This window comes from Gobio gobio, assembly GCF_949357685.1.
Source record: "Gobio gobio genome assembly, chromosome: 18".
Taxonomy (NCBI): domain Eukaryota; kingdom Metazoa; phylum Chordata; class Actinopteri; order Cypriniformes; family Gobionidae; genus Gobio; species Gobio gobio.
Window position 1 is genome coordinate 35,725,708 of NC_137111.1, and position 12,030 is coordinate 35,737,737.

The 12,030-nt window shown below is 39.1% G+C and overlaps 1 protein-coding gene across 1 annotated transcript in view; it reads left to right on the top strand.

Annotated features, from left to right (window-relative positions):
* Positions 1-12,030, top strand: part of lrpprc (leucine-rich pentatricopeptide repeat containing) — a 79,034-nt gene that overhangs the window by 59,680 nt on the left and 7,324 nt on the right. The window contains exons 26-36 of the mRNA XM_079842139.1: positions 944-1,012; positions 1,102-1,192; positions 1,273-1,415; positions 1,604-1,766; positions 1,986-2,112; positions 3,673-3,761; positions 3,885-4,086; positions 8,173-8,303; positions 8,932-9,047; positions 11,304-11,378; positions 11,513-11,597. Of these exons, the coding sequence (XP_079698265.1) occupies positions 944-1,012; positions 1,102-1,192; positions 1,273-1,415; positions 1,604-1,766; positions 1,986-2,112; positions 3,673-3,761; positions 3,885-4,086; positions 8,173-8,303; positions 8,932-9,047; positions 11,304-11,378; positions 11,513-11,597 (1,291 nt within the window). The remainder of the gene's footprint in view (positions 1-943; positions 1,013-1,101; positions 1,193-1,272; positions 1,416-1,603; positions 1,767-1,985; positions 2,113-3,672; positions 3,762-3,884; positions 4,087-8,172; positions 8,304-8,931; positions 9,048-11,303; positions 11,379-11,512; positions 11,598-12,030) is intronic.

Below are 12,030 nucleotides of genomic sequence, written 5' to 3' on the forward strand. Positions count from 1 at the left end.
ACTGCAGGATTTAGAAAATTATCATTGTCTTACTGAGCTAAAAATGACAATTACTTAATTGTTTAAGAAACAGATTATTAGCTTGCTATATATATTTATTTATATTAACTGATTATGACTAAAACCTTGATAGAGAACAAATACATAACCAGCAGAATCATCCATTTTATTTCCTTTTCTCAAATTTTAGAGCTTTATATTTTAGTGTCCATGTGCCTGTGCTGTGTAAAGAATATATTTCACTGCAGTACCTCATCTGTCACTGTATGTCTTTACATGTCACTGAGTTTATATTGCTCCAGACTCCAGATTTTCTTAATCATCTGACCTAGATGTTCTTTTGGGTATTGGCTGTGCAGTGAGAGAGCGAAAGTGTGTGTGTTTGGGTCAAATTGATGTGAGTGTGTGTTGATTTGCTCTCCTATGTAGGAAGATTGGAGGGGTGGGGGTGCTCATCCTGGATTTACTTAAGGGAAGATTTGCCCCACGGGGCTTTATGCATCAGGCCCAGGGGCCGCTTCTACAAATAAAATAAAAAAAAGACTACGACTGTGTAGCGGTTTAATTTTGGTCTTATTTGCTAAGAAGATTAGGCTTGAGGAAGGCTGGAGAGATTTTGAACTTAGCCTGGAGGCTGATTTGTAGGAGAGTAATTCCCTTTGGATGCTGCTGGTACAATATCCTCCAAGAGAAGAGACAATGGGAATTTAGACATCTCTGTGCATGTGCGTGCGTGTGTGTGTTTTACATCTGTGTGTGAAAAATCTATTTTACTGTAGGGAGGCCAGAATATCATTATTCAATGATTATATGTGAGAGCTATTCATGTTGTACTGCTAGATCTATATTTAGCAAATGCCACCCTTTTTGTTTTTTTGTTGTTGTTTTTTTTACAGTGTTTGTGAGTTGTGATAGTTTAATTTGAGATTGCATACATTTTCAGACTCCTGGTCTAAGGGCACGAGCGACCCGTCTGCAGTGGTTTGCAGAAAAATGTATCACAGCCCAACAGGTCAGTGTTTCCCTGCTGTTCTCTCTTGAGAAACTGATTTGCCAGAGATCAATAGAGTGTGTATCACGGTTTAAATCTTTCTTTTCCAGATGGAGCCCCTTGAGAACATGGTGGACATGACTGTCAAGCTGTTTGAGTGTGACCGAGATGACATGTACCACTATTTGCTCCGCCTCTGCAGTAAGTATTGTGTGTTGGACCTGGCTGAGATTCCAAACAGTGGATGAGCGTTTCAACACGGTTTTCTTTTTTCTTTTCAGAGGAGACCAATGACTGGCGTAAGGCCGAGGCGACCTGGATGAAAATGCAAGAGGAGAATTTGGCTCCAAGAGAGAGAACACTGCGTTTGCTTGCTGATATCCTCAAAAACAATAACCAGGAGGTGCCCTTTGAAGTGCCTGAGGTAAAAGAACACACTCGATGTCCAATGTAAAATCTCCTTTTTCTTTAGTCAGATACATTCAGCTCTTATTATCCGGTTTCCCTGATAATCACTGGAGAGGGTGGAAACCTTGAATTAAATAAAATAAAATTAATATCCTGAATTAAAGGAAGCATTATGGTGTATTAAGGTGGCTATTTTATGTGTAGGTGTGGTTTGAGGAGGTCAAAGGTACTCCTGAGACGTTCTTAGAGCAAGAATCTAGACTCCCGGCTTCTCGTAAAAGGGACACTGCTTCACCCTCCAAAGAGGCCACGGTTGAGGACTGCAAACTCAAACTCCTGTCTCTTTGCAAGAAGGGCAAAGGTCAAGGTTTGTTCTTTAAGGCTACACTATGTAACTCTTTGGTTTGAAATTAACGACTAAATCATGAGAGACTGCAGACTATACCGTCTATGCGTATTTATATAATTTTCGTAAATATAGGAAAAAAGTCCAGGCTATTACTATATGCAGAGGAAGGTGTCGTAGTAGCTTGACGCCAAATGAACCGTTGAGTAGATTATGACTGCTCTTGTTTCTGATCCTCAGAGGCCTACGGCATCCTGAAGGAAGCAAGTAGCAGGGGCATGATCTTCGGCCCTGCTATATATGATACCCTCATAAAAGCCCTTCTGGCCAGAGGCGACATAGAGGATGCCATCACTATCAAGAACATGTAAGTCTGTCTGTGGGGGTCGCATTGCATCCAATATCTTTACATTTGCATGGTAAAGATGATCACGTTGCAAAAAAAACAAATTTTGAGGTCACGGATCTTAGACATTGTACCCGTTTTTGCAGAATAAGAACATATTTTTGTTGAAACGGATGAATGATGATAAGCTTCTTCTAGTCAAACACACACATATACATGCATGCAAAGCGAGCAGTCTTATGGTTTAAGACCTTTCAACGTTACCAGATAATCTCTGTGTTCTCAGAAGAGCTTGTCAAGATGCAAAAATGACAGTTCTTTGCCGATTAGTAATAGATATTTGTGTTGTATTAGTGTTTGCGCTGGCTGGGTGATCTTTGATTTATCCATAAAGCTCTGAGGGTTTACTGGGTAGCATTATACGTCTGATGATATATCCTCTTGAAAGAAAGCCATCGCCCCTATAATCTTGTGCATGCTTTCAGAAAGCATTCAGAAACATCTTTGTACCAGGCTATCCACGCCATAGCCATTGCGGTGGGTGTTAACTGACCCTATTCATGGACTTGTAGTGCATGTACGTAACATTATCTCCCACTGTATTACACTTTTATAGCTTTTGATGTTGCTAAAGTACTTGAAACATCAAGACTTCAGAGCTTTTGACTGAAACAGATAATGTGTACACTACAGAGTTATCAATCATCCAGAGTTCTGCCCACCCGAAGGTAAATGTGTATCTTCATTTGCAAGTTGTCATTTAAACATTTAGTCAGTTAGACTATAGCAGGCATGCTCTGTTTCAAAACCTTGTGAGCATCATTGCTGTCTACATAGACAAGCTGTTTTCTAAGTCTTAACCAAAATGGGAGCTCAAAAGTGGCATACCTGGAACGTTTTTGAAATGTGCCCTTACTTCATTACTCCAGTCTTCAGTTTCACATGATCCTTCAGAAATCATATGCAGCATGTTTATTGCTTCGAAGGTGTGCATATGTGTGTGGTGGACTTCAAGCAGATGTTTGGCAGGATGTTGGTCTTGGCCAGCGGGGTGCTTTAAGGACAGATTAAGGGGATTGGGAATGGAGGAGAGAAGCGAGGGATGGGATTGTCCAGCACTTAAGAGGACTAGACGAGAGTAAGGAGAAGGACACAAGGATTTTCTTTGGATTGATAAGAGTAACTCTGACTATGGTCGCTGGGCCAATCTGCTGTGCGAGCGGCTGTTGGCCGGTCGCCGTGGAGATAAGGAGCGGCGGTTGATGCTCAATTGGACGGCTGGATTAATCTGGCCAGTGAGGGTAATAAAAAAGGAAGACTTTGATTGAGGTTTAAGTGACAGAGGGGGGGGGGATGAACAGGGAGAGTTGATCCAGATTTGTTGGATTTGTTCACACACACACACACACACACACACACACATGCACACACTTTTAGGCTCACCAGTGAAGAAATAGCTCTTTGCATCAACATGCATATACAACAACATCATGTTTTATTCATAAATACAGCTGATCCTACAGAACACTTTGCTATTTCACAATTGTTCAACCAGTACCCATCTTACTTTTGTCTTTTCAGTGCCACTGATCATATTCCTAGGTTCATTTTAAGTGACATTGCCAACAACCTACTCATCATCTCTCAAGTGAAGAGATGCCAGATGAAAGGTAAATACTAACGTTGATCTGTTCTCTCACTTCAGCAATTAGTGATGAATACTGTGGATTGTCTAGGTTTCTTCCAGGGCTTTGTTTTATTAAACCTGACGCATGATCTGTCCCTGCTCACAGATGCCATGGAGATTCTTCAGGGCATGTTAAAGGCTGACCAGGTGCCCAGTCAGTTGGCCATCACTCGACTGGTTCAGGGTCTTGCTAGTGAGGGAAACACACAGGACATCCAGGCAGTGGAGGCCTTGGTGAAGACTTTAGGCTCCATCAAGCTGTCCAGCATGTTATTTGTCAACAATTCTGCTCTCGCTCATATTAAAAAGTAAGGATTTTTTTATTTCTTTATTTTGTTAAGTCAAGCATCACTATTATTGGCTCATAAAGTTACCTTAAGTGGTCACATGACTTGTCCTGCACTGTTTGTAATCTGAACATAGTGTGGCTTAAAGCAATCATTATGCTTGATAGTGAATAAAACTAAAATATATGAAATATCTATAAGACTCTATTAAATAAATGTTCAGTAGCCAATATATTTCTTATTGTCAATGTTGAAAACAGTTGTGCTGCTTAATATGAAACCGTGATCCATTTTAGATTTTGGATTCTTTGGTGAATAGAAAGTTCAAAAGAATAGCATTTAATATGAAATATTTTTTATTAATTTCTGATTTTAAAAAAAGTATTAATTTATTTCCATAAAAAAAAAAATTCTGACCCCGAACTTTTGAACAGTAGCGAACGTGTAGCGTTCTTTCACCACCATAGAAAAACTACAAAATATCTTGGAGTTTTTAAATTCAAGCATATTTTCACAGAAAGCACATGCAAATGAAAACAAACTATAAAAGACATGGACATTTTTCAAGGTACAGAATATCAATAGACACTATTCGTTGTCTTGGCTACTAAAGCAAGGCTTACAATGCTTGAGATGAGCAGTCATTCAGATGTTTTTAAACTGGATGCACAGTAAAACAAAATGCTTCAAAAATTGGCACCCTTGCATCTGGAGGAATGGGGATGACATGGAGGTTAAGACGGTGATTGACTATGACAAAGAATTGATTGTATTTTATTGTTATCTCAGAAACTCTGAACTACATGCTAAGTATTTCTAACAAAGGGAGTACTAGCAGACTGTCTGGCAGGTGAGATTAGATTCTACCCACACAAACTTTGTTGGTTATTTTTGTGAAAACAAATTCATGAAAAGAACAATGAAGCACCCTTGTTTCTGTAAATACCATGAAATGTGCCCTTTTAGTGATTTGACCTTAACTAAATTGGTGTCATCAAAGGTTTGTTGTGTAACAAAGGACCGCCCGCTCATGTGGCCTTTTCTCCCACCTCAATTTCATCTTCCTGTTCTTTCATCTTACCTTTCCTCCGTCTATTTCACCCCTCTTCCCCCATTATTATTAAAGGCTCAAATCTGCTGTGATGGCTATGACTATGTAGTCTGAATAATTCACAATGGGCCATACTAATGTGGTGCCTGGGTTCCGGAGCCCCCATCTCGCCTCTTAACCAGTCAGCTTGGCTCAGCTGCACACAGCACACGTGTCACTGTTGCTTATGTCCCCCCGGGGGTCAGAGTTCATCCCGACAGGATGAAGCTGTGAACGGGGATGCCACCCAATCAGCCGTGAGGAACGCTTTGCTCTTCCGCTGTCCTACACTGTCTCAAGACTTTGGGAATGGCGAAGAATGACAATAGATGGCTGGGCCGGGAATATTAATGTGGCCAATGAAAGTTTTATGCACTTACTGTTCTGTAAATGAAAGTTGGGGGATGGAGTGGAAGTGGAAATGGAATGGAAATTTTCCCATGGCTTGCTTTTTTTTCTGCCTGCCTTTTTAGTTTGATCTGTAAAACTATGTTTTACAAGCTATCTTGTTCATTCAAGAAGAATAAACCTAAAACTAGTTGAGTATGAATTAAAGGGATAGTTCACCCAAAAATGAAAATTTGACATTTATCTGCTTACCCCCAGGCCATCCAAGGTGTAGGTGTCTTTGTTTGTTCAGTAGAACACAAATGGAGATTTTTAACTTCAACTGTTGCTGTGTGTCAGTCATATAATGGATGTCAATGGTGACTAAATCTATTAGGGTAAAAAAAACATGCACAGACAACTTCAAATTAATCCATGCGGCTCGTGACGACACATTAATGTCTTAAGACACAAAACGATTCGTTTGTGCGATAAACCGAACAGTATTTATATCAGTTTTTTACCTCAAATACAACACCATGTCCAACAGCCCTGAAAGCGCATCACTTCCGCAAACGGCAGAAGTGCTCTCGCGCTCGTATACGTCACTCATTGTTTACTGTACACGAGCGCGAGAGCACTTCTGGCGTTTGCGTTAACTACGCCAGATCGTTTAGAGACCTCACACACAGGAAGTGATGTCTCTACACTAGATCGTGTACATTGACCTTCCTTTCCGGAAGTGCTGCGCTTTCAGGGCTGTTGGATATGGTGTTGTATTTAAGGTAAAAAAGTATATAAATACTGTTCGGTTTATCGCACAAACCGATCGTTTCGTGTCTTAAGACATTAATGTGTCGTCACGAGCCGCATGGATTAATTTGAAGTTGTCTGTGCATGTTTTATTACCCTAATAGATTTAGGGCGTTTTCACACCTGAAAGTCCGCACCAAGGTCCGAACCGAAGTTCACGTTTTGATACTTTCGGTTAGTTTTGGTTTGGTTTCACATTGCAATTATGCGAGCGCACTAAAGAACATTACGTGACACACTTCCGTCCACTCGTCATCATCTATGTGGGCTGCATCTGGACACTGATTGGTTTGTAAACAGACGTGTCTGACGTCAGCGTCTTTGACAAGAGTGAATGAACGGACGCATATCGTTGCCACTATTGAACAGTGCGCATTGCTTGACTATGTTCTTTTCGTTAAGTTTAAAAGTTGACATTTCAAGCTTTATATACACATATTTCTCATGTTTGTGAGACAAGTAGCTGCTGAGTTTCGGCTTATTTGAGACGCGCTCAAGTTCATTTGTAAAGCATGTGATCGCTCCCGCGATTATTGTCTGCTATAGACTATTTGCTTCTTATTTATTAAATCCAGGCAATTATCTGATGAAACATTGATTAAAAGGAAGATACAATTTATACAAAATGAAATTCACATTAAAGAAAGGCTCATAAGCAAAATCATACAAAATTTCGTTCAAAATCATTTCTGACCTTCTGTCTTCTGACATATTGCGCATCTTTTCACATTTCATAATCAATGTAGCCTAGATTAAATTTAAAATAACATTATAATATTTAAACATAAACAGGAACTTCCTGTAAAAGGTCTGAAAGTCCGAACCATACAGAAAATGCTTTCACACTAGAAACAAACTGAACCTTTGTTCAGTTTGATCCGGACCGAGACTACCTCTTTTCGTCGGACCAAATTTCGTCTGTTTGGTCCGGACCTTGGTACGGGGGAGGTTTCACACCTGTAATTTTGATTCGGACCAAACTGAAAAGTCAGAAAATCCGGACCAAACAAGGTAGGTGTGAAAACGCCCTTAGTCACCATTGACATCCACTATATGACTGACACACAGCAACGGTTGAAGTCAAAAATCTCCATTTGTGTTCTACTGAAGAAACAAAGACTCCTACACCTTGGATGGCCTGGGGGTAAGCAGATAAATGTCAAATTTTCATTTTTGGGTGAACTACCCCTTTAAGGACTCTGTGTTAGGTCTAGAGGTATATATTTAAACAGCGTTTCTGCTGGGCATTGAAAAGCATAAAACGTTAATTTTGTGCAAATTAAGGCCTTAAATGGCTTTAAAAAGCATTACATTTTATTCCTACATGCATTCCATGTTTTTTAGATATATTTTAGATATTTAGATTTTAGAAAAATATTACCAACTAATTTGGAATATAACCTTCATTATTAATAACTTTGATTTGCTGTCACAAAATATGTATGTTGGTGTGATAGCCACCCGTATCCAGTTTGGTAGTTGCCTCCGGTCTGTGCATAATTGCCACAACCTTGCATGCTGGGACATGGAGGACTAAAACTTAAAGCCGAGAAAGTATATTTCGTATGGTCACAAAGAAATGGAGAAGTGCAAATTCCAATGAAAGTGGCTGAAAGTTGAAGAACTTGGGACATGGTCAACATGGAGAAGTATTTTGCAGTGTTCGTAAAAAAGTATTTAAGCTAGGAACAATGGGTTTCAGCGCTGTTAAATCTCATATGCAGTCTGATCAGCTGGAAACGGCAGACAGCAGTATAATAAAGTATTTTTGAATGGATAAAATCCTTAAGAAATTTGATAGGGTGTTTCTGAGTTTTGTAAAGGGGTTTGTTTCAATCACTAACACAGACTATGAACTCTCTTTTCTCCCTCTGCAGTGGGGACATTGACAGTGCGGTGGAGCTGTTGGAGTCCGTTTACACACAGAACACAGAGAATCAGAACTCCAGTATTTCCTTTGTCTTCCGCAAAGTTCTAGATGCCAACAATGATGCTGCACTAGATAAATGTGAGACCCACACACCACCTCTTGATCTATATCAGTGGTTCTCAACCAGAGCGAACTTCCAACAAAATGTTTGTTGTTCTTATTTTAATCTGTCCCATCAACAGCAGTTTTTATTGAAGAACATGTAGTTCTTGAAACTTCTCTAGTTTTAAAAAAATATATCTTTTGACACTCCTAGTTAAAGTCAGCATGAAATGGAAATTGCCTGCAAGTTTTCACCCCTATTGTGGCATATCAGAGTGAAATGTGAGCATACGCCGGATTTGGTCAGTCAGAAATTGATTGGATTGTAGAATGTGAGTGTTGCAGACTAAAGGGGTGATTGTTTCATGTGAGTCAAGGGGCGGTGGCACGTAAATATTTCTGATTAAAGGTTACAAGGGCATATATTTAAAAAAAAAAAAAAAAAGTAAATGGCTTACATGGTGGTAGAGTCTTCAAATGGGTGTCTTGAAGAGAGAAAGGTTGAGAACCACTGATACACAGTATGCTATTTCAGTACTTTTAAACTGACTTCTAGCTCTTGTTTGTGAGTTTCTGGTTTGGAGAAACATTAGAGCATCAACTGATGTAACATAGTAATCACTGTCTAAGCATGTGATTGATTGACATCTCTCTCTATGTCCAGTGAGTGCCATGGCAGAAAGGCTTTGCAATCAGTTTGCCTCCTACAGAGCCGCTACAGACCTCTTCCTGATTTACTTGGACACGGGCAGGACAGAAGAGGCCAAGTTTCTCCTGCAGGTACCGTCTCTCACAAACCAAGATATGCATGAGGACTCTGTGATCTTGCTAAATTGCTGAATCTAATTTGAGTTGGTATTGAAACTAGCTGACCCTGTTGCCAACCACGATTCCGACTCTTTTTGACCTCTCGCGGTCTCATATTTTAATCATTCAGTCGTTTTTACTTGCTTAGATGCTCTTGTTCAAGATCTTTCCTCTCCCTTTTTCAAAAAGCACTTTAGCGAGTTGAGGAACAAAATGGCTGCATTAAGGTACCACTAAACCCAGGAGTGAGTAATATCCTTTGAGATGTCGAAAAAACAGGAAGCTTTGCTTCACAGCGTCCCTGAGATGGAATGCTAAATATCAAAAGATCAGCGTGTTCGGTTTGGTCTTGTTCGTCGTGTTGTAGGTGTTGTGAATCGCACGAGAGTAAATCTCAGGAGTGAAGCTGCTGGGCTGCAGTTTTAATTGCTCTGATTGTCGTGAAGGCACTCTGCCCACCTCAGCCTCCGTTCATTTTAATATAGCAGACTGTTAAAAGCCTCCCAGGCCCCTCTGCTTTTAAAACTCACAGCCTTCACGATTGGCTTGTAATGTGACCTCATTGCCGCTGAACCCAGAGAAAGCGCAGGGCAGTCCAGCACTTTCAAAAGACCCATACCAACACACACAAGACTTTTTTTTAAAGCATCTCAGACATTTTCTGTGTTCAATACAAATTAATCTGTACTGTATTAGACTTTGTGGCATAATGTTGAAATGATTTTTAACAAAGGGAAAAATGGTGGTTACAGTAAGGCAGGTAAAGAGGGCTAAGCTTAAATGTGGTTAGGGTGCATTTGAACGTTTTAACAAGGCTTAGTCATAGTTCATCCAAAAATCAAATTTGTCATTATCTCACCCTCATGTTGTTCCAAACCCATTAGACTTTCTATACATATAAGTCAAGAGGTTTAATCTGAGTCTTATATGATGAAAATGTGTAATTTAAGATTTTATTAACATAAAATGGTTAAACTGCTATTTAAATATGCATTACTCTTACAATGTCTTTTATGAACTTTTTGAAGCTTGAAAGCTTACATAGATTTTCAATGGAGGAACAGAAATCTCTCTCAAGTTTCACTATGGGTTTGGGTGAGTCAATGATAACAGTTTTTAACTGTTCTATCATAACAAGTTTTCATTTTTGGGTGAAACCTTGTTTTAACATGTAACCAGCTAAAACTAATTAATCCAGTTTTCAACTCCTGCTATAATCATGTCGAGATGGTAAACCCAGCAAGAAAATACTTTTTTTTATATAGAGAGAAATAATTTACAATCTTGCCTAGATACATTTTTTTTTAAACTTGGATTGGCAAATAATCCTAATTTTAAAAAAAAAAAAATCTGAAAATTTTTTGTGACTGTTAATTGTTCTTTTTGAATTCAATCTCTGTAAAAACGTGTTTAAGTCCTCATTTCCCAACCTAACCGATGTTTGAAAATGTTAAAGCTCAAATAACGCATGCAGCACATACAAGTGCTTTATAATACAAGCTTCACAATTACCTTTTGAGACATTGTTAATGCCTAATTACAAAACAAAATGTTTAGTTTAGTCCATGCTTGCTTTAAAGATACCCACAATATCCATAAAAAGCCTGACTTCTTCGTAACTTACATCATACTTTCTGACAAAGCTGCTCAAGTTTGTTGAGTCTTCTCCAGACCTAGAGTTTCTGTACAGCACACTTTACCCTTCCAGAATTCACTGTGCCTTCATTTAACTTTGTGTTATATTGTCCTGATTAAAGAGTGTGAAAATTGCACACCGGCGCTTGAAAGCTCAGGAGCACGCCGATGCAATTCAAAGCCTTTATACGGCTAAGTGTAGATAATTGTACTTTAAATTGGGCAGACACTGTACATTTTAATTTTCATAAAGAAATAAGTGGTGATTTGCCTGACTCCCTTATTAGCTGTATAATTAACCCTCAACTATAGAGCACTGCACTGAGTGCTAAAGGATGTAATGGAAGATGGATACATTTAAAAACACATGCTCCCATCATGCCGTTCCACACACCTCCATACGCTCCCCCTCTGCCTTCTTTTAACTGCCTGCTGTGTGGATACAGGAAAATACAAGTAATTGTTTTTATACCAGGGGTTATGTTTTGCTCAAGGGCAGATACTTTGCTTGCATGTAAACACACACGTTATGATATGCGGTAAATATTTGTGTTGAGAGTTTTAAGGTCTCTTGTGCTTCTTTGATTGCTTTAGCGCTGTGCAGCTGTCAACGAGCAGAAGGACATAATGTTCACGTACATGTTACGAGCGTCTCAGCAACCGGGACAGGTAAACAAACCCATTTTGTTCTAGCCTTCATTCTCTGAACTTCAATGGAATGTATGCACATTGTCACCAAATCAGGCACAATATGATGTCTCGCAGTATGTGAATAAAGGCGCTATATTTTCCTTCCTGTATAGGCTGCTAAAATCAAGACTCTGGCTGAGCTGATTCCTGACTTCGCAGAGAAGGAGAATATCTATTCACACATGATTAAATGCCACAGTAAGACCACCATTTGCATCAACGCTATACACTACCGTTCAAAAGTTTTTTCTTAATACTTTCATTGAACAAGAACACATTCAAAGTGAATCAAAAGTGACAGTAAAGACATGTATAATGTTACATAATATTTCAAATTTCTATTCATCAAAGAGTCCTGAAAAAAAGTTTCAGTTTCCACAAAAATAGTAGCACAACTGTTTTCAGTTGATAAGAAATGCGTCTTGAGCACCAAATCAGCATATTAGAATGATTTTTAAAGGATCATGTGACGCTGAAGACTGGAGTAATGGTGCTGAAAATTCAGCTGTCAACACAGAAATTAATTACGTTTTAAAATATATTCAAACAGAAAGAGTTCTTTTACGTTGTAATATTTCACACTATTACTGTTTTTACTGTATTTCTGATCAATTAAATGCAGCCTTGGTGA